The sequence below is a fragment of the Pelobates fuscus genome, chromosome 4 (genome assembly GCF_036172605.1).
Source record: "Pelobates fuscus isolate aPelFus1 chromosome 4, aPelFus1.pri, whole genome shotgun sequence".
NCBI lineage: Eukaryota > Metazoa > Chordata > Amphibia > Anura > Pelobatidae > Pelobates > Pelobates fuscus.
This window is the reverse complement of record NC_086320.1, coordinates 165,534,427-165,558,017: the sequence shown is the minus strand read 5'-3', so window position 1 is coordinate 165,558,017 and position 23,591 is coordinate 165,534,427. Positions and strand designations below refer to the sequence as shown.

Genomic DNA, 23,591 nt, shown 5'->3' with positions numbered 1-23,591 from the left:
ATCAGGCACTGCACACATAGCAAGATGGTTTCCAACAATTCACCCCCATATTTCATCACTCACTACTAAAAATCTATAACATTGCCAAAACTATATAAGACTTTCACAGCAGTACTTCCTTTCATCTGTTTGCTTGTACCAACCTGTGCTTGCTGTCGAGTGCAGTGTGTGTGGTTTCTGAATTTTGTTTGTGGAAGCAACTAAATGTGGTGTGTGTGTAGAAGAGTCTGAATGTGGCCAAATGTTAGTGTTGTTTGTGTGTGGTACTTAAGTGTGTGTGGGAGCTCAAAGTGATCTGCACCACTGCAAAGTTACCTCAAAGAGATGATGGGACACAGGGCCTAGAAGCAAGATGTTTTTGGTCTACCTGCTGGCTCAAGAGGGCTTCCTTTCAGCCAGAGCCATGTGAGCTGCCAGTCCACCAGAATTTGAATGCTTGTCCACTTTGTGAATTCAAATAGTAGACATCAGAAACATGGGTAAAAAAAAAAAAAAAACACAAACAAAAAATGCTACTCCATTGCAGTTCATGTTAAAATTCTTTAGTATGACTTTTTTTTATTATTTGTAAAAGGCCCATGCGCAAAAACAGACATAGTGAAGTTTAAACAGTCTATAACCTGCATGACATGATTAACCTAAACAAACTGATGTGATTTACATCTTAAAATACATTTTCATTTGAGACATAATGACAATTTGGTCTTTAAACACTGATCATAATTTCTTTTGCAGTATTAAAAGAATATAAAATAATGCCATGGTCCATTTGAAATATGCCCTTCTGACAGAGGCTGAGAACTCTCCCAGCACTAAACATCTTGCAAAAGATCACATACAACCTTATACTAAATAACACCCACAGGTCAGCAGAGTGGAGGAAACGGATCAGACGCTGCAATTGTGTCTGATTTTGTACTCCGCAGTAGCAAGTAGGCAATATGCCTTATCTTTATCTTAAGTGTATCCATATTCCCTTTGGAAAAATATAATCATTTAATGATTGTTTTAATTATAAAATAAAAACCTAGAAAACCAAAAATTATTATACAGTCTGAGAGAACGTCCTAGTTTTCGCTTCTGCTCCCTTCTTCAAGAAGCTGTAAATTTGGGACAGTTTCATAATATCCATATTCTTGCTGTAAACATTCAAAAATATTCCAAGAACAACTAATAATCCAGACCATACGTACCTGAAAGAAGAGAAAACGATAAATAATTGGTCGTAAAGTTACATTAATAAATACACAAATCACAAAGTACACAGACAAAAGGCACTTAAGTATCATGTGATTCCGACAAAAAATAAAATACGCTATTTACATTTTATATTTCAGATATCACAGATATGTCAGAGATCACCTTTTGTCCTCTATCAGAGGTGTAAATCAAGAGGTATGGGGAACTAATGGACGATCTTATCAGAAAATAGTGGTGGAGTTGCCAGAAAAGAATTCTGAAACAGACAGAAAATTCAGCAACACTGCATCTTCAGTGAGTGAATTTATATTGAGCATCCAAATGGATAGTCTGTCAATGTCTCGACACTATACAGTAGGTTTGTTACTCAGCGAAGAAGAGGTGTTGCTTTTTTGTATCTCCTATTGCAAAGGATTGAAGGAGAGCGGACGTTTACTCAAGCAAGTGAAAATACTGTGAGTGCCCTTTCAGATTAACGAATATACATCACTGAATAAAAGTAAAATCTGAAAGCTACACAGCTCTTCCCAATTAACCGGATTCAACTAACCTGATTCTGATCAGAAGAGAATTTCTGAGCCAAAATCAGCTGTGTCTTAAAGTCAAAACCAGATTTCAACATAGCTAGAATTCAACTGATAGAGGTATTCAGCTACAGTATATACAAATCATTTAAATAAAACACACAACACAATGACATTTATATATTGTATCTGTAAATTTACAAAAAATACATTAATGTGAAAAAAAACATTCATAATGACAAGCGTGAAGACATATGTTTCTGCTACTACACTGTCAAATAGGATTAGCTCTGAATATAACTGATGTATTAAAATATTGCATACATGTGGACAGATTATTTTATAAAATACATAATGTAAATTTTAAAAACCCGGCTTAGCAGCAAGTCTTTACAAAGCACATTAATTTACTTACTGAAAAGTGAAGGGTTTCGCAAAAAACAAGAAAGAAAGTACAATTGTCATTGCCTTCCTTCCTGTTGTCACTGCAGATATTAGAAGAAGAGAAGAAAAAAAAATCATTATAAAGGTTATTTGAGAAAGTTTGAACTCTTCACAATACATGCATTTAAATATTTTTATTTAAGAATAAAGGAACTCAGCCGTTCACACCTGTGCGCATTCCAAAATTGGCCTCAGGCAAGGATATTTGATATTAATTCAGATTCCAAGTGGTGCTTGTGGTTGTCCTTTAATGACTAAATGTTACAAATGCTATACTTATCACTCATAGCATTCTAGTCCTCATGAGTTATGCTGGCATGGGACGCCTTGTTTATTTAGTCTTGCATTTTCATGCAGCTCTGTGGCTGATACGTAAGAGAGCCATTTTGTTTTGGAAGAAAAATATTCTTTGAAAGTTAATCTCTTAAATGGTTTTGGTATATTTCTTTACTGAAATATCGCAAACTGTTCTATTAGTTTCTTTTTAAAACGTGGGTCTTTGCAATGTAAGGGCCAGACATGCTCCATGAGACTGCAGATGTCTGCAACAACTCGTAGCAGAAGTGTTTCAGCCAGTGTACTCTCATGCAAATGGATCAATCTTGCACACACTAAATTAAAATACTATCAAACAGAAAGCACTCAGAACGGAGCAACATGGCCACTAGTGCTCCAAATGATTCAGCAAATTCATTCTGAATGTACAGCAAATTTGCATGCAGTATAGTAGCTTTCAGAAGTCCATTTCTTGATGGGGTAGCTGGCTTCTATGGCTTATTACCTCAGAAAGGTGAGCAATTCCCATCATCTAGTTAAGCAATCAACTGAATCTTAAAAATGCATAAATATTGCTTAGGTAACAAAATATTCTGTTGGCGCAACCACAAATGTACAGCCCTAAAACTGTGAAGATAAAAGAGTCCCTACCTTTATGCAATAATAACTCTAAAATGAGACATTTTGGAAAGACAAATATAAAAACAAAATACATTTTAACAAGAAATACTGAAACACCTCACTACAGATCTATTGTAATGCTTTCCTGTGCGTAGCGGCATAGTTCAAAGTCAAATTCATGTTGAAGGCACTTACAGATTAATGTGATAGTGGGGGGTTATGGAGGGCATCCTCGTGGATGCGATTTGTATTTAAGTTTGGCTTCTGTATTCACTATTTAATGTGTTACTTTCTGATATAAACAATTTAATTGTATGGAGTGGGGTATATAATACACTGCTTTATATGATTTGAATTGACAAATGCCATGGGAGGCCGAAATGTTGTCATGTTGGCTAGCTCGTATTAAAATCTGTACTTTAAGATTATTTGTGTGCCTTGACCCTTTATATATATATTTTGGAACAATCGCTGAGGCTTGCCACCTTGGGGTTTGGATGCACCAGCTTGATGCTTTAAGTAAATGTAGTGGTGTGAGTGAGGTAAATAATGATGTGACCCAGAGGTTTAAGCAGGTTCTTAATTTGGAACATTAACCAATAAGGCTCTGTGTCCTACAATGTTTCATATATGTTCTTACCTGTCACAGCAAGAAGAGCACCAAACAGTTTAATTAATGCCAGTACAAAAGAGATTCCAAAGTAGCCAGTCAGGGAGAAAAGGAATGCATATCCATAAGTCTGAAACGGATACTAAAACAGAGAACGTTCATGTTAAAGCATTCGACAAGAAGAAGTTGTGCTGTTCTGCAAATAGTACCAACTACAAATAATTACCCAATTTATATTGTGGGGTTAAAAGTGTAATGAAAAGCTGCATAAAGGACTCATTTTTAACAACATTTGTGGTGACACAAATAAACTTCAAATAATAGAACATTCTTGCATTTTACACTGTGGGTGGTAATCTACCATAAGAATCAGATGCATGACATTATAGAATGGCAAATAAGTCTTACAAGTTTGCTAACCATGCTTCTCCCATAAGAGTATTATGGGAAAATATTTGCAAAAAAAGTTTCATACTCTAATACAAGTACTTACCTTTGAGCAGAATTCTATTGCAGGACTTAGCCCACTGGTGGCCACTAACCCAAATAATATGTAAACAAATCCTATTGAATAGGAATACAGAACCTGAAACATTAAAGCACATGTATAAGTTATATCACAAGCATATAATTATGCACATTTAGTAAGCATTAATACGATTTAGATTGATAATATACAAAAACGATTGGCTTCATTCATAAAAAGAAATATGTCTAAGGCATAGACCTCTCCTAATGCATGGTCCATTATGAGAGGGTCAGTCGTCCAAGCACTTGTTTGGTATGAAGGTAGACTGCGTTCTTACATTTTCCTCACATGCAGGAGTGGCGAGCATGCAAGGATCACGGTTTCCTGCCTAGCTCACAGCACTTACAGTAAGTGAAGGAGGATGACTTATCCTCTGTATAGTGAGCAGACCGTGTTCTCACACAGTACAAGTAATTGGACAGCAACGATTAAAGGGACACTCCAGGCACCCAGACCACTTCTGCCCATTGGAGTGGTCTGGGTGCCAACTCCCACTACTCTTAACCCTGCAAGTGTAATTATTGCAGTTTTTTATAAACTGCAATAATTACCTTGCAGGGTTAACTCCACCTCTAGTGGCTGTCTACTAGACAGCCACTAGAGGGAACTTCCTACTCTATATAACAGATTATCTGTGCTAGAGCGTCGCTGGACGTCCTCACGCTGTGTGAGGACCTCCAGCGTCGCTCAAATCCCCATAGGAAAGCATTGAAATTCGTTTTCAATGCTTTCCTATGGGGAGACCTAATGCGCATGCGTGGCTTTGCCGCGCATGCGCATTAGGTCTCCTCGGCCGGTAGGCGGGTTCAGTCTCGCCAACCAGCCGACGGAGTAAGAAGGAGGAGCGGCATCGAGGAGGAGACAGCGACGAGGGACATCGTTGCTTCCTCAGGTAAGTGACTGAAGGGGTTTTCACCCCTTCAGTAACCGGGGATTGGGAGGTGGGAGGGAGGGGGAACCTCCAGTGCCAGGAAAACTGATTGTTTTCCTGGCACTGGAGATTCCCTTTAACATTTGACATCAATAGATAGGAGAAGGGTGAAGTGTTACAAACTGTAGACTAAACTGGTAATAAAGAATATCCAGGAGAATGAAATGGTAGGAATTTCAGGCACAGATTCCTAGTATTGTAACCACTTCAATAAGCTACAGAGTAATAAGGCTTATCCAAAAGAAATACAGGGTGTGTTTCCTGCTCTTTCCATTGATTTTCATGGTGATGTCTCCATGTTTAGATCTATTCCCTACTTTTCTACTAGCAACAGTTCATTATCCCGCCAATGTCAGATAATTCAATCTGGAGACATCTAGGCTTCACCTCATCCATGAGAAAAACGTTCCAACCACTTGTGTGACTGATAAACACATGCTGCTGTACACTCAAGCACAGAAAGCATATAGGTGACTTGTATTTCCCCCAAACCCCTGTCAGCTCATACTAGTACATATTGTTCTCTTAGATGTAACCATGCACAGTTTGTTACAATGGATTCAAGAGATTTGTGCCTTATACTTAAAACACAGACAATATACAGACTCATTCACTCACCACCAATTAACAAAAGATCACTCAACATACATTTCCCAATTAATCAGTGATGACTCAGTGTACCCCACATATACACATGGCTTGGTCACCTTATCTATCCATATCAAAAGTTACTTGAGTTATTCTTATATACAGCACAGAGCATGTGAGAAAGAAGGATGCACCCATGTAGTTCTACACTTCAGACTTGGAACCAGTAGACAAAATGAAAATTTGCACTAGCATTATTTCTTCCCGAAATGTTTTCTGATGAAGTGAGTATCTTGCCCACTGATTTCAATGTGGGAGTACATATTACAAGCAAGTGTCCCAGTCCCACAAGTATAGTATTGCATAGGTATATACATTCATTATTGCTTCACCTGAGAACCTCAAGTTACAGTATAAAGACATCCACACTACACTACTATCTTCATGAATAATGCTGCACTTCTGCTTTCGACAAAAACCGTGTCAATTAAGAGCATCAGATGACAGTCTTAAACCAAGCAGATCACAATATACTGAAAATATATCCACACATTCACTCTATAAAGCGAGAGGAAAAAAAAGTCAAACCAATAGTCATTACCATTTCTGAATTTGATCCATTGTGTAACTTCATGGCCTTTTCTTGAACATTTCCTATGACAGCATCAGCACACAGTGCCATTGAGATAAGCATCACACCTTAAAGAAATAAAAAAGGAAAATCTAGATATCACAACAAGCATTTATACTTCTACAAATGGAACCTTTGATAATGAGATTTCACATTTTCCCCCTGGGATGTTATATTAGATGGTAGACAAGACAGGTTAGTCACCAAACAGGGACTTCATCACAAATGTTTTCCAATATAGCTATTATGGTCTACAATGTGAAATTCTTGGGCCAATGCAGAGTTTAGAGCAAAATGTTATTCCACAACCTTCACAATTTCAAACAAATTTCACTTACCCCAGTTAAAGGGAAACTCCAGTGCCAGAAAAACGATCCGTTTTTCTGGCACTGGAGAGTCCCTCTCCCTCCCACCCACCAATCCCCGGTTACTGAAGGGGTGAAAACCCCTTCAGTCACTTACCTGGGACAGCGGCGATGTCCCTCGCCGCTGTCTCCGCCTCCGCGATGCTCCTCCTAATGATTACGTCGGCCGGTGGGCGAGACTAATCTCGCTCACCGGCCGAGGAGACCTAATGCGCATGCGCGGAAATGCCGCGCATGCGCATTACGTCTCCCCATAGGAAAGCATTGAAAAATAATTTCAATGCTTTCCTATGGGGTTTTGAGCGACGCTGGAGGTCCTCACACAGCGTGAGGACGTCCAGCGACGCTCTAGCACAGGAAACCTGTGCTAGAACCCAGGAAGTGACCTCTAGTGGCTGTCTAATAGACAGCCACTAGAGGTGGAGTTAACCCTGCAATGTAAATATTGCAGTTTATGAAAAACTGCAATAATTACACATGCAGGGTTAAGGGTAGTGGGAGTTGGCACCCAGACCACTCCAAGGAGCAGAAGTGGTCTGGGTGCCTGGAGTGTCCCTTTAACAATGTGCTACTGATAACCAGTGTATGATCTAAATCAATAAGACAACATTCATGTTTTATACTGCCTTACTGTAATAAGCACTAGCACACATTAATTGTGGACCACAGACTTTCTTCTGATTCGAAGTAACTGGACAGGTTTTGGAATTTCGGTTGGCAGAGTACTGTACGAGTGAGGCAGCAAGCAATAATTTTAGGGGCATTTGCTAGCCCAGCACTATGGGCTGGTAACCTGCAACTTTCTATAGGTCTTGACAGTTCAATTTGAGTACTTTAATGCATCTGGGATCTTTGATGTTCATGTGCAAAATGAGGCAATTCAGTTTTACTTACCCCCAAGCCAAAATGTGCCAGCCCTCCCATACCCAGGAAAGCTTATTTGAAAGAGGAGGATTTCATTTTGGCGGTAACTGGAAGCGAACGCACTTCCAGTCTTCCACATAAACTTGTTACGTATGCACTTGGTGTTATCAGGGGATCATGGCTGTCATTATGATGGCATAATAGCTACTCGGGCACATGATCCAACTTTTTAAACAGCACTTAAGACATTTTTGGGAGTTCTTAAAGGGACACTCAAGTCACACTAACAACTTTGTCTAAATGAAATACCTTAAGAAGTGAAGCAGTGCTGGAACTGTTTAACCCCATAGTTTACCTCCAGCGCCGATCTGCAGATTCCCTATTTGGCATCCGGATCTCAGTTACAGAAAGTGCAGAGTGCTGCCAGGCAGGGGCGCCACTGATTGGCTTAGAGCAGGTAACAGATGCTCTAAACTATCAGTAGCTCCCGATTGATAAAAAATGTATTATTATTTATAAAGCGCCAACAAGTTCCGTAGCACTGTACAATAGGTGGACTAACAGACACGTATTTGTACCTTGTTTTATCAATGGGGAACTACTAAATTGGCTTAGAGTAGTGGTTCCCAACCCAGACCTCAAGTACCCCCCCTAAAAGTCTAGGATTTAGGGATTACCAGTTGTGTTTAAGGTGTTTTTACAAAAAAAACAAAAAACACTTTAGACACAACAGCGTAATATCTAAATCCTGGACTGGGGGGCGTACTTGAGGACTGGGTTGGGAATCCCTGGCTTAGAGTATAAAAGGACTGCACTAAGCCAATTAGTTGTGCCCCTGCCCGGCAGCATTACACTTCCCGTAACGGAGATCCAGAAGCCGGATACAGCCTGGGGGACCTGCAGTTCAGTGCTGGAGGCAAACTTTTGGGTTAAACCATTTGAGAACGGTTTAACCCTTAAGGTAAGAGTGAGCCCAGGGATCTCCAAGCCCCATAAAAACTTCACTTAGATGAAGTTGTTATGGTGACCGGAGTGTCTGTTTAAGTCACTTTTAGGTTGATCACGCTGAATGTCACCTAGTAGACAGAAGATTGCAATTTCTATGGCACCTGCTACCTCTTTGTGCTTTATAGGAGATAAATGGGGTTCTAAATTGCATTAGCAATGATTTATGCCCCCATCTGGAATTAAAAAGGTTAATAATTACAGATACAAGTAATCACTTCATGGGTTAATAATGAATACAGGCTCATATAAGAAAAAGCGCTAAGAGAATACAAGCCCTAAAATGACTGGGACTCTATGATAACAATATTTGCAGGAGATAGCATACAAGAGCAAGCATTGTTTATATTCACTGAACAGTTCTACTTCCTTTAGGCAAAAAAAATGTCATCTGAATAGATTTGTCCCTCATAATGTTCAAAGGAATCCGATTAAATTATGTAAGCAGAGCTTCAGCTAGAATCAGACTAGTTTATGTATCAATGTTTCCGAAAAATTTATGAGTAAAAGTCAAGTGAAGTCAATTTGGCATTTAGTAACTAGCATCCAAACTGCTTCCCTTAGGCTACCGAATCCTTAAGAATTTTTCATTTGAAAGTTAATATAAAATAGAGAAAGTAGTATGTTTTCTGAAAGCACCAATGCCTTCAAGACTTTCTGCTGGTTTATGCATTTAGCCATGCATATGCTAGTGTCAATATTCATTTAACATATGTTACCAAAAACTTTGCCTCTTGCAAAGAATAATATGAGGTAATAAACTACAGTGTGCTGTTTTTTTATCACTTGTCTCTTTAATTATTGTAAAAATAGAAAGAGGAACAGACGCAGCACTCCTTAAAGTGACTTGCATAACAAAAAGCAAAACAAATTTAGGTCAAAATATTGCAGATTAAGTACCAGCAAATGCATGCTGTAGCACTTAATCACTTTAAGGCGTACTGGTCCCATTTATCTTTATAATTTGGGGGCTGTAATTCGTTTTGGAGGAACTGTAGCATATAGGCACCCCTGATTTTAATAGATGCACAAGCAGATTTATTCCTATTTGACCTTTGTTTATTGTGTTTCTTGTCCCATGTTTCGAAGCATAGAAAAGTAAACAAAAAAAAAAAACATAAGCAACTTGTGTAAAATAAGTGGGACTCAGTCAGTCCAGTGTGGTCACCAAGACGCCAGGAACAGAAAGCAGGGTCGAGTTGCTACCCCTGTTGGCCACTCATGGCCTCGCATCTCCACATGGGACCGGAGAGATGGAGATCTGATCATGGCAGCGGACACACAGCAAAGCGGTACCCAGCTGAGGCTTCTGCGCGACCCACACTTTGAGCTATTACATCAAGCCCTAAGGGTTGGAATTGGGTGATGGACTGCTCCTGGGACTTGCATTCCCCAAAAAAGTTCTTGTGCTGGGCCGGTTCGACTAGAATCTTGCTTCAGTTCGATAAGTGTATGTGCCTTACAGTTAAATATTTATCTTTAGTTTTCTCCAGTCATGTATGCCTACACGGGGCCCCCATTATTGGGATAATCTGCCTTATATTGAGTGAGCCGACAGAACTAATCTGTATTTATATGCTGTGTATCCGCACTAGCTTATTCATTAACTTGCATAATTTTCCCTATTGTTTTTTTATTTAGTAATGTACTTATGCAACGGTCTACTCTACTTAATTATAAAAATAGATGGTTACCTCTACCAGCAAGGTCTGTACCACCTGTTGTTGCCTATTTCCCTTTTAACCCCTTAAGGACAGCTTCAGAAGCTTGTCTTACGCTTAATGACAAGCAATTTTTGCATTTTCTTGCTGTTTGCGTTCAACTGCAATTTGCATCTCTCTTGTTTATTGCACCGACACATATTATATACTGTTTTTTAAAGGACAGAAAGGGCTTTAATTTGATGTAATATATATATATATATATATATATATATGCTTATTTTTTATCAAAAAAATACAGAAAAATGCAAAAAAAAAAAACTTTTTTTTTTTTTTACAGTTTTTGCAATAATAATGTGTGCATAATTAGTGCAGGTTAAAGAAAGCAATTAAAAATAAATTAATTTAGTTGTTCTGATTTACAGAATATATAATGTGTCTGGGATTTTAAGTTTTTTTTGGTAGTTACAGGTCACAAAGCACAAGGAGTAAAATAAACTTTTAATATGGAGCGATTTTAGAATTTGGTATGTTTGCCTTGTAAGCTTAATAGCCATAAAAGAAAACAAAATTGCCACACAAAAGTATATATTTATATAAAGTAGACATCGGAGGTTATTTACCCAAGGTTGTTTTGACACTTTCTACATGCCATTTCACCGCCAACCTCTGCTAAATATTGGAGAAAATTTTTGGGTTTTTTTGGTTTTTGGCACACAAACTTATAACAAAGAACTTCTCATGTGTATTTTGTAAAGTTGGTGTGTGCTATTCCTTTACAAAGTTTTATTGTGTGTTCAGTTACACCTGCTGAGTAAAATGACAACCCCTTTGTATGTCTTTGGCACTATTTCGTGAAGCTACAGTGCCATATATGAGACCTGTCCTTTTCAGTATTCACAGTAGAATTTTGAGAGACGGATTTAATGCTTCCATTTGGGGTATTATAACAGTTTGACTGTTCAAAAAAAAAACAACAAAAGCCTACCATTTGTAAAAGTAGACACTCCAGGGTATCTCATATGGTGCATATTGTGCCTTAACATGCCCCCATTTTTTCCACCAATATATGCCAAAGTATGTGGTAAAAAAATATTTTGGGCATTTTTTACATACAGATTACATTTTTGCTGGGCCTTTTGTATATTTCATATGTGCCACTAAGTTCAAACCTCCCAAATTATGCTCAGCTAAGTCTTCTGAGTAAAATGACACCCCCATTGTATGTCTTTGGCAATATTTTGTGAAGTTACAGTGCTGTAAAGAGACGTGACAAGTTTACGTTTTTAAGTGTGAATTTTCATGGAGGGTTTTGATGTGTCCGTGTTCCACTTTGGGGCACTTGAGCAGGCTACATATTACAACTACACCATAAAGGCATACCATTTCTTAAAGAACACACCCCAGGGTAGTTCAAAAGGCATATTTTGAACCTTAGCGTGGGATAATTTTTCCGCTAGCTTGTACCAAGTGTAGTGGTAATAAGCGTTTTTTTCTGCCTTTTTGCCGTTTTGCAAACCTTATATGTGCTACGACTGTAAAATACTTTGTATGTTGCTCAGCTATATTGGCTGAGTACAGCAATACCCCCCGTATGTACATTTGCCAGGTGTATGTGGACATTGGAGGGGCACATTTGGGACATAGCCATTCCAGTTTTTTTCAAACTTTAAATTTTTGCGCTCTGCCCATGTCCCATTTTAGAGTATTTTACCAGGCTATATAAACCAAATACCCCATAAAGCTATACCATTTCTTAAAGATGACATCCCAGGGTATTTCAAAAGGCATATTTTGAACCTTAGCGTGGGATCATTTTTCCGCTAGCTTGTACCAGGTGTAGTGGTAATAAGTGTTTTTTCTGCCTTTTTCACACACAAAGTGAGTTTGCGCAGTATATTTTGCAAACCTTATGTGTGCTATGACTGTATAATACTTCATATGTTGCTCAGCTATGTCGTCTGAGTACAGAAATACCCCCGTATTTGTGAATGTTGGGGCACATTTGAGAAGCAGCCATTCAGTTTTTTTTCTAACTTTGAAGTTTTATGCTGTGTCCATGTTCCATTTAGGAGTAGTTTAGATGGTTGGTTATTGAAACTTCCCCCCAAACACATACTATTTATTAAAGAATACACCCTGGGGTAATTCAGAAGGCATATTTTGAACCTTAGCGTGGGATCATTTTTTCTCTAGTTTGTTCCAGGTGTAGTGGTAATGAGTATTTTTTAATGTATTTTTTTTTACTTTTTTTACTTTTTAAAACTAGTTTGTAAACTTTTGTTTAGCTTATTATTTTTTTTAAAACTTTCTAAACTTTTTTAAAACTTTTTTTTTTTAACAGATTTAAAAATGTTCTAAACTTTTTTTTACCATTAACCCCTACCAAGTAGTAAGCAGCACTAACCGTAAATTCCCCATTTGCCCATACCTCCCACCCACCCCAGCTAGCAAAATATATAATTATAAAATATTTAAATAAGTTAATTAAATAAATTGAACCCCTGAGAGTTAATAAATAAATAAAAGTTAATCCTCAGGGGTTAAAACAAATTAGATCACAGTATAATACTGTGACCTGTATTTTGATCACTGTAGGCAGTGATCGACTGGCAGGGAAGGGGTTAATTTTTATTTGGACTGGGTAAAGGCGGGTGTCTTTTTTTTATGTTTTACTTAAACGTTATTAAAACTTTTTTTAAAAGTAATTTTTAACTTTTTAAAGCTTATTTTAAAACTTTTTTTTAACGTTAACCCCTAGTTAGCCTAACTCAAAATCCCCAAATTCCCCACTAACTTCCACCCACCCCAGTTAGCTAAATATATAATTTTAAAATATTTAAAATTAATTAATAAAATAAATTTAACCCCTGAGGGTTAAAAAAAAAATAATAATTAACCCTCAGGGGTTAAAAAATAAAATCAGATGACAGTAAAATGTAATCCCTGCCAATTGATCACTGTAGTCAGTGATCAATTGGCAGGGATGGGGTTAATTTTTTTATTAAAATGGGTAAAGGGGGGTGGGATTTTATTAAAACTTTTTTTTTTTTTTTTACACACAGGGGGCAGGATCAGCACTGATCCGTCTCCCTGCACTTCACACTGAACCCGGAAGTGCAGGGAGGCGGAAGGTGAGTATACACAGCACATGTGCTCGCTCTGACATGCTGTCAGAGCGGGCACATGTGCTGGGACAGCCCGATCCGGTGCTCCTGGTCTGCCTCTAATGCAGAGGCAGACCGGAGCACCATTAACCCCGCGACCTGGGGTTAATTTTACCGAGTGACGGACGAGGTCCGTCACCCCTCGTTAAGGGTATACCCCAGGATGACGGACCTAGTCCGTCACCCGTCCTGAAGGGGTTAAATGTACCCTGTGCTGATTTTATATATCATGCCATTCACAACAATGTCAATAAAAAAAACAAAATAACCAAGCCAATATAACCATGCAGCTGTAACAAGAGAAAAATTAATTATTGTAGAAAAAAAAAAAAAAAACAACTTCAAAATCTTACAGCAACAGAAGGGTAAAACTTTTTGGAAGGCATTAGAAATACATAATAAGCTATTCTGACAGTTGGACATCTGAAATCTAATATAAGTGAAATCCAGGAAGATGTTCATGGATATACTGCTGAACTAAATTGACATTGCAGCAAGCTGATGTGCTTTATTGGTCTGAAGTGCTTTAGAGGTTAACAGAGTTCACTGTATAAAAGTGCTGATTGCAAAAGAAATCATAAACGGACATGATTGCATTCTCCAAGCCATCAATCAGGAAGATGGAAGGGTGCTCCTCCTGCTTGCTTTTGCAGGGGCAAAAACGAAGCTTATGCTTGCTTCTAAAAAGCAATTGAAGCGCACAAGCTCTGTGTTCTCCATGAGAGGTGAGAGGGGACAGGAAGAGGAGTCTGGCTGTAGCATTCATTATGGACTGTAATGAGGAGAGATCAGAATCTATGCATGAAAAGTGGTCAGTAGCAAAAGTCGATTCAGGAGGTTGGAGCATGTTTTTTTTTTTTTTTTTTTTAAAGATATCCTTAATTATTATATCTTCCTTTTATCAAGGTTGTATTTTAGTTTCGTTTTTCCACTTTGGATGTGTCACTTTTGAGTATCAAAATCCCTACACTTCTGTTTGTTTTCTAAAATAACAGGGACACTGCACTCAGACCACTTCTATGAGATGAAGTGGCCTGCGTGCCTATACCCCCCTTAAATCCTCGGTGGTGGAACTGCTGTTCGGCACCCTATGTGGATGCTTACCCTTTATGGCTCTCACTTGGATCTGGCACTTTTTTAAAAAGTCAGAGCATTGCCAAGGTAACTTTTGTAACGATCTGAATCACAGAGAAGTGTCGGATTGCAAGGAAGAGCTCCCTATGATGCTTGCACCTGTGGGGCTGGGACACTCTGCTGCTTGAGAAATCTTCTGATTATCCCAGCTGGTCCATTTGGATCACCTGACGAGAATACTTAACGAAATACTCCACAAACCATAACCACCCAGAGTAAGAAGCAACTTACCTGGGTCCCCGGGATGTCTCTTCATTCCTATGCACAGCCCAATACAAGGCATCTCTATGTCCATGAGTGAGGCCCTGGACCTAAATAAGTAGTCAAATTATTCTAAAACTGTTTGATTATTTACTTTGGGGAGAGTGCCAGGGCACTCCTGGATCCATAACGACTGTAGTGGTTATGGTGCTTGAAGTGGGGTTATTCATAGTGGCTGATGTTAGAAATGAGGCAAATCACATAAATTATAATATAAGTCTGCATAAACATATGCTATGTTAGCGGTTAGGTCAACACACAGATAGTGTTTTTAGATTAGTCATCAAGGCAAGTTTCAATGAATACTGATTTCAAATTAAAAAACAAAACAAACAAAAAAAAAAAAACACCACACCCACCACAGACTTACCAGTTACATTGAAGTTTGGTGCAACTGTGCTATCCGCTAATGTAAACCATATAAGTCCAGCGCTCATGCAGACTGCTGCAGCCACATCAGCTGCATTGTATCGTTTTCCTGTATAAAAATAAATATATATACACATTGGTTTGGCATTAATAAAAATGGCCAAGCTTATAAACATAATATTGCCATTTGTTCTACTGATTCAAAAGAGTTAAAGGGACACTATAGTCACCAGAACAACTACAGCTTAAAGGACCACTATATGCACCCAGACCACTTCAGCTCAATGAAGTGTTCTGGCTGCCAGGTCCATCTAGGGTTAACCCTGCCTGCTGTAAACCGTTTACATATGGGTTAATCCAGCCTCTAGTGGTTGTCTGATTGACAGCTGCTAGAGGTGCGTCCGCGCTTCTCACTGTGATTTTCACAGTGAGAAGACGCCAGCGTCCATAGGAAAGCATTGAGAATGCTTTCCTATGGACGGACTGCGCGCGGCTCTTGCCGCGCATGCGCATTCAGCCGATGACGTCGGAAGTAGGAGGAGTGTCCCCAGCACCGAGGGTGCCCGGCACTGGAGAAAGGTAAGAATTTAACCCCTTCCTCCCCCTTCAGCCCGGCGGGAGGGGGGCCATGAGGGTGGGGGGGACCTATTAACACTATAGTACCAGGAAAACCAATTTGTTTTCCTGGCACTATAGTGGTCTTTTAATTTAGTTGTTCTGGTGAGTATAATAGTTCCCTTCAGACATTTTCCTGTAAACACTGCCTTTTCAGAGAAAAGGCAGTGTTTACATTGCCCCTAGGGACACCACCAAGTGGCCACTCCTTAGATGACCACTGGAGTGGCTTCCTGGCTCAGGGCTGCACAGTAAGCAGCCCGGCTGTTCAGCATCCCCACACTCTGCATGGAGACACTGAATTTTCCTCATAGAGATTTAACCCCGCGACGATTTTACCAAATAAGGGAAAGCATTGGATTGGCTAAAAATCTGCCATTTTAATTATGTCACAAAGGGGTCAGAGATAGTGCCGGCAGACCCGCACAGAGCTGGAAATAAGGTGAGTTTTAAACTTTTATAGGGGGGCAAGCCACCTAAATGGGAGGTTAAACACTATAGGGTCAGAAATACCTTAATGAAATACTGAAATGTGACCGCTTAAACAAGCAATATACAGCACAAGTAATAAGGGTAAATACCTTGAATAAACACTCCTCCAATCATGACAGGGATCAATTTACAGCATTTGAAAATAACCTGAGTAGGATAATTCAAATATCCTAGGGAAGTGTTTGACAAACCCATTGTCCCCACAGTGAGGAAAGCTATGATCATGTAGGTTTTTGCAGGTATCCTGAAAAACAGAAATATAATATGTATTTTGTCCACACCTTTTTATTAGGATAGAATGAACACGATCTACACTGCATGTTACAGTAAATTAAGGAGTGTGCTTTACATTAGGTTTTCTGTGCATGGTTGTAAGGATCTCATTAGAAACACAATGCTAAAGAAATTAAATATTACTAGATTTAGTATGATTTTCACAATTAAACATTAGATCTAACATGGAAATACACTCTATTATGGAACAGTAAATTAGGTAGGCTAGCAGCAAACATTTTCTTTAAGCCGTTAGAGAAAACATTGACTGCCTTGTATATGTAAAACATAATCTATACATACAGACATAAGAACACTAAATAACATTCAAAACACAACTATTTTAGCTAAAGAGAATGCTTTTTCTAATCTAAACCCATAATATACTATATTTTCAAAATCCCTTGCATCGATAACAAATAAAGCCATTCAGTAGCTTTGCCTTTTCTTTTCCTCTCCTGTAAATAAAAATGAACGGTCTGTCTGCTGGACTAATGGGATAGTGTGAAAAAAAAAACAGTGAATAGGGCAGCAGTATAGCTGGTATCAGCCGAAATACTCATACTGACTGCATTGGAATGTATTATGACACGATCATTAGATATAAAACAAATACAGGACCATGTTATTTGCTAAGGGACAAAGTTAGCTAAAATGTGACAAAAGACACCTCATAAGAAGTGCTATAAAGGATCCCGTAGTCTAGCAGGATTTTGTATTGGCCCAACAGTCACAGTGACAACATGAAAAATATTGGAGCCTGCAAGGGAGATCTTCACAGTGGTTTATATTTTCCTTTCTGATTTGCAAAACAATCTGAAATAACCTCAACGTATTCCTTTCAAGGAGCTGTAGCGGGGTAATTTACTGCTCACTCCCCATGGTAATTAACTGGATAGGTCTGGTACACAACAAGAAGAAAAACAGCAACAAACCTGATTTTCTGCATTCTAAAGACAATTTGTGCAGCCATTTCTGCAGCATTAAAAGGTTACTTAAAACAAACAAACCGTGTTTTAACAAAACATTGTTTTAGCCCTTAATGGCATGCCAACCCTCCTGCTGCCAAAAGTTAAAAAACAAAACAAAGCAAAAATAAAAGCAAACAGAAACTACCTGCAAATCCAAGACAACTCTGCAACACTATCTTTCTCTGATAACATCCCTTCACCAGCAGTGAGGGCAGGCTGATGGGAGGCTAAGAGGGTGTCCATACCACCATTGCTGGTCTACCGCCCGCATGCTATCCGTGCCAATGTAAGATACTCAATATGCAGAAAATTAACAATAGCCAGCCCTGAATTCTCGCTCAAGGCTGACTGAATGGCACTGTTTTTCGGTGGAGTTACACCTGTGGCAGAACTGGGATATATCTCTGTAGGTGCAGTGTTTCTTAGTGAAAAGCTGCGAATAGACACTAAAATCAGTGAAGGGATCATTGTCCTTGGAGTAACTCTGATTAACTCCCGTGGTGCTTTATTATTTTCAACTTTTCAACTATAAGATTTGCGTTTAAAGGACCACTCTAGTGCCAGGAAAGCATACTCGTTTTCCTGGCACTAGAGTGCCCTGTGGGTGCCCCCACCCTCAGGGACCCCCTCCCGCCCGGCTCTGGAAAGGGGAAAAGGGGTAAAACTTACCTTTTTCCAGCGCTGGGCGTGGAGCTCTCCTCCTCCTCTCCGCCTCCGTTCCTCCCCGTTGGCTGAATGAGCACGCGCAGCAAGAGCTGCGCGCGCATTCAGCCAGTCACATAGGAAAGCATTCATAATGCTTTCCGATGGACGCTTGCGTGCTCTCACTGTGATTTTCACAGTGAGAATCACGCAAGCGCCTCTAGCGGCTGTCAGTGAGACAGCCACTAGAGGAAATAGGGGAAGGCTTAACTAATTGATAAACATAGCAGTTTCTCTGAAACTGCTATGTTTATAAAACAATTAGTTAACCCTAGCTGGACCTGGCACCCAGACCACTTCATTAAGCTGAAGTGGTCTGGGTGCCTAGAGTGGTCCTTTAAGTCCAGTATCTCTCAATTATCCCTTACTACATAGTTCACAACTATGCATCTTTTAGAATACCTTACAGAAGTTCATACATTAGTACGTTATAAAAAAAAAGCAGAAATTACAGCGATTGTTCCCTGCCACTAACCCCTTAAGGACCAAACTTCTGGAATAAAAGGGAATCATGACATGTCACACACGTCATGTGTCCTTAAGGGGTTAAAGCTTCTGTGTCAGTAAATACTTATACACACTCACTTACTTGTATTGGTCATGCAGGTACAACATTATTGGTTTTTATTCCGCAGCACTTTACAATTTTATGAAAGGGGGGAAATTAATGTAAATAAGACAATTATAAAATGTTACAAGAACAGGTAGAGTAGGACCCAGCTCAAACGAGCTTACAGTCTAGAGGAGTGGAGTATGAAGACACAATTGAAGGACATCAAAGGGGACAGCCAACAAACAAAGTGAAAAAGCAATAGAAACGGAGAGTGAAGTGTGGCCCTTTAGGAGAGAGAGACAGAGACAGATTTGTGACACAGAAGTAACTCTGGGCGGCCATAAGCTTTTCTGGGGAGATGGGTTTTGAGGGAATTCTAAAATGATTGAAGACTAGGGGAGTCTGTTGGGGGTAGGCAGGCTGTTTCAAAGGAAAGGAGCTGTCCATGAAAAGTCCTGCAAGCGTGAGTTAGCAGTGAGGGTGTGAGCAGTAGACAGGAGGTGGTCACCGGCAGAGCAGAGAGACCGAGAAGGGGCATACTTACAAATCGGTAAAGAAATGTAACAGGGGCTAGAGTTTAGTGCTTTATTGGTAAGTATTTTGAATTGACTACTGTAGGAAAAAGGAAGCCAGTGTAAGGGTTGATAGAATATACATGTTCCTGGCTGCCTCAAACGGTTTGTAGTGATATTCAAGGGAAGTTAGCCATTGTTTGCACCTGCCATCATGAATTCGGTCCCACTCCTCTTAGAAGTTGCTGGGTTCACAGCAGTGTAATAAAATTCTCCTTAAGATATTTCTTGTATGTTGAGTGTTCATACATTATATTTTTCCAACATAAGAGCAGATTTAGTTGACAAGTGAGAAGATGACCACTTTTTCACAAATAATTATCACACACATATGCATACAAATCCAATTGTACACTTATTAACAATGTATAATTACAGCACATGTTGGGACACAGATAGAAAACCTTTGAGAATAGGGTTTTTAAAATGTATTAATAATTTGGTTGTAGTAAAATCTTAATTATTACAAGCTGTCCTGTTCAACATACCTTCTGCGCTTATCTTGCGTCAATTGTAGTTCTACTAGTCCAAACACAGAATAAAATCCAAATTGCACTAAAGTCAAGTACCAGCCAAATGGTTTAAAACCCTCCACAGAAAATATCAGCTCCTACAAGACAAAAACATTGTCAAGTTGCTCGTTAGACTTGCCATATGAGCTATTTTTAAATAGGTTACTTGTGCAGTTTGTCTGCGGTGAATTACATTGATCTATGCAACTCTTAAAAAAAAAAAAAAAAGAAAAAAAGTACACTCCAAGCATCATAACCACAACCTGAGGTTCCCAGGGCACTTCCACATGTCTCCACTACCAATGTAGAGAGAGGCAGGAATTTCGGCCAGCCCCAACGATTTTAAGCCCTGCAGAATAGTTTATCAATATCAGTTAATAAGCTAAACCCTGCAAGGCAGGGCTTAGCACAGCACAGCTAACCGAAGTTCCTGCTTAGGAATTTCCAGCTCTCCGGTATTGGTAGTACAGGTGGAAAGCGGCACTTGCAAGGCCCCAGGTAAGAAATGAAACTGGTCAAAATCGGTTTGACTCCTTCGAGTAATCTGGTGCGTGGACAGCAACTTTAACAATATCACAGAACTGATGAAAAACATATAGCCTAAATTAAAAAGAGTTTCTAAAAAAGAAGAAACATTTCAATTCAAATAATATACGGAAGAAACCATTTATAGAGATAATGTTATGCACCATCTAATTGTACTATAATACAGCCTATAGGTCTGCATTTTGTAACTTGTATGTACACTGCCTGGCTTGCATTAGTTTATTATTTAATATAAAATCCATTTACACACAACAGACATTTTACATATGAAGTTTGTCAACTGAGTTGACCCTAGGGTGATTTCAATTATGTTTCATGTAGAGCATTCTGAAGTTCATTAGCTCACAAAGAATTAAGTTGAAATGAAATAATACTAACTTTGATAACTGAAAACTGAGTGAACATGCTGCAAACATGAACTGCATACATGTATATCTTTATTGGGGAATGTGATCATACACTAATCGTGTAAAGCGTGTGGGCTTGTATATTGAAAAGGGATAGTCCGTTCCACTGGGAAGAAAGCTCTATAATTGCACGTTCACCTTATTTCCTGCGTGTGGTTTTCTACTTTCAAATCATCCCTTTGATCAACATTATCTAAATTTGCTTTGCAGAGAAATTTGCATATATCTAAAAAGATATCAGCATGCCCTAGATGCATAACTAAATGTATAAGCAATTTACAAAGTGTTCTGGCCATGGAAGGAAAATCTGCAGCACAATAATGAACACCAGATCCAAAGACGTTTAAAAATGCATTGCTGATCTGGACGGCTAAGTTAACAGTCTTTACTGCTATGCTAATGCACAGCAGGAAATTTTAGGTGAAAATAGCGGAAAGCAGTCACTTTTCATCTACACATTTACTAGCACAATGTGTAGGTGAGATTGCATTCCCTTTAAAGTAGTAATAATTCATATTGCTCATGATAGGTGCAATTTAAATTCTGTAGGTATGAACCTATTATCGCTGGGGGAGGGTTGGAAATACGTTTATTGCAAAATATAATGCTCAGTGATATATTGAAAGCAGGTTATGCAACAAAATTAATTCAATTTCAAACGGTTTGCTTTCGTTACAAGTAAAAATAATGACGTGAAACATTGCAGTGTCAACTTGCAGTGTCTATTAAACAAATCAGTGACAACGCATGTGACAGTTATTAGCATTACCTGTAAGTATCCATAAATTAAGTAAAAAACAAAGACTCCTGTAACACAAATAAAAAATTGTACAGGCTTTTGGAATTTGCTGAGGTTGATCCCAAGAACCTTGATATCATCTACAGACTTGATGTGTGGGGACATTGCTTCTGATTTTGAAGGTATACTGATGGAAATATATTTCCTGGAGTTGTTAAATTTTAAATCCATGGTTTCAATCTCGCTTTTATCAAGATCGTCTGAATCTTCCGTTCCTTCAACCACTGAACTGCTGTGAGAAAGTGATCAGTTATTACATTGAGAAATTGCACTATTTTAATTCCTATTACTTGACAAACAGGGTCAGATTTACATCATAAGAGTCAGAATTCTCAACTAAACCTCAACCCCCTTCAAACCAATGAAATTAAAAACTGCACACAACCCCCCCCCCCCCAAAAAAAAACCGACTTCTTTACTACAAATTGTTGCATATACACAAACACATAAATGTGTGTTTAGTGTGTGTAAATGTCTGAGTGCATGTCTATGTGTATTTTCGTGTGTGTGCAGCAGTGTGTATTTGTAACAGTGTGGTTAGCAGCATGCATGGTAGTGTGTGTCCAGTGTGAGTAGCATCGTGTGTATTTGTTTGTAAAGTTTCATCACGAAATGCTGCACATACTGACTACAGGCACCATGACTACTTAAAAACACTAAGGTAGTCATGATGCTTTATTTATTTTTTTTAAACAAACTAGGTAAGTTGTTTTCTGACATTATTTAATGCCAGGGCTCGGGTGAAACAACAGGGAAACTTTCACACGGTTCTTTAAATCTATATCAGTCAACGTGCCTACCTAATAGGATTGCAGCTTCAACTGTATAATTGAGTTAATACAGCTTGGAGAACAGTTTCCAAAATGAAACTCTCCCCAGAGATTGCTCCCTCTGATATGTCCTGACTTAGATTACTGTATTGTATTACTGCCCACAATATTACAATATTAAAATAAAATCTTTATTTCTAAGTAGGCACAATTTTGAGCAATAAATTGCAATTTGGACAATATATTGCTATAAGAAGCAAAGAACCAAAAATGTTATAGTTAATTAAAAAAAAAAAAAAAAAGGAGCAGGTGTTTCCCCCAATCAAAACAAGAAGTAGAGAAATCAGATAGGAATTGTTCCCATTACATAGTTAACAGTGCAAGTGATAATAAAGAAATGTATATACATTACAAACTACTGCTAGCAGAAGTATTAATTTACATGTTGAGTTTACTTTCAGGAAAAAGGATAAAAGGTCAGAAAAAAGACCAAAATGTAGAGGAAATAAAAAACAAAACTAAGAAGTGATTCCTCTGCAGGAGATACATGACAGGAGCCATACCCACTTGTCGGGCAATGTAATCTTCCAATGGTGGTACCTGCTCAAAGAATTATGAACCAAGGCTATTAACCAGTTGTCCTCCAGCTTAGCTTGGACCTCCTGCATTGTGGGGACTCAGTTACTCATCACCAGAGCTCTTTGGGTCTCCTGTGTAAAATGTTTAAAGGGACACTCTATGCACCCAGACCACTTCTGCTCATTGGAGTGGTCTGGGTGCCAACTCCCACTACTCTTAACCCTGCAAGTGTAATTATTGCAGTTTTTTATAAACTGCAATAATTACATTGCAGGGTTAACTCCACCTCTAGTGGCTGTCTATTAGACAGCCACTAGAGGTCACTTCCTGGGTTCTAGCACAGCGTCGCTGGACGTCCTCACGCTGTGTGAGGACCTCCAGCGTCGCTCAAAACCCCATAGGAAAGCATTGAAATGATTTTTCAATGCTTTCCTATGGGGAGACGTAATGCGCATGCGCGGCATTCCGACATTGGACATTCCGGTAAATGGCCAATTGTAGAATATTGCATATTCTATGTTTCTATTGATTATATATGAATGTGTGGATTGACATAAGTAACAGATGGTATAAGTCACAAGGCTTTCTGTGTCCGAGAGCTCTGGAATGTGGATTTGGGG

At 38.9% G+C, this 23,591-nt stretch overlaps 1 protein-coding gene across 3 annotated transcripts in view; it reads right to left on the bottom strand.

Annotated features, from left to right (window-relative positions):
- Window positions 1-526: 526 nt before the first annotated feature.
- SLC35B3 (solute carrier family 35 member B3) overlaps window positions 527-23,591 on the bottom strand; it is a 39,365-nt gene continuing 16,300 nt past the window's right edge. For 2 of the 3 annotated variants that reach the window (XM_063451743.1, XM_063451740.1), the window contains exons 2-10: window positions 21,593-21,854; window positions 19,847-19,968; window positions 16,377-16,531; window positions 15,182-15,289; window positions 6,325-6,422; window positions 4,169-4,261; window positions 3,706-3,817; window positions 2,140-2,209; window positions 527-1,193 (exon numbers count right to left, since the gene is read on the bottom strand). In XM_063451743.1, the coding sequence (XP_063307813.1) occupies window positions 1,046-1,193; window positions 2,140-2,209; window positions 3,706-3,817; window positions 4,169-4,261; window positions 6,325-6,422; window positions 15,182-15,289; window positions 16,377-16,531; window positions 19,847-19,968; window positions 21,593-21,793 (1,107 nt within the window). In that variant the 5' untranslated portion in view covers window positions 21,794-21,854 and the 3' untranslated portion in view covers window positions 527-1,045. The remainder of the gene's footprint in view (window positions 1,194-2,139; window positions 2,210-3,705; window positions 3,818-4,168; window positions 4,262-6,324; window positions 6,423-15,181; window positions 15,290-16,376; window positions 16,532-19,846; window positions 19,969-21,592; window positions 21,855-23,591) is intronic. The other variant, XM_063451742.1, reaches the window with a different exon arrangement.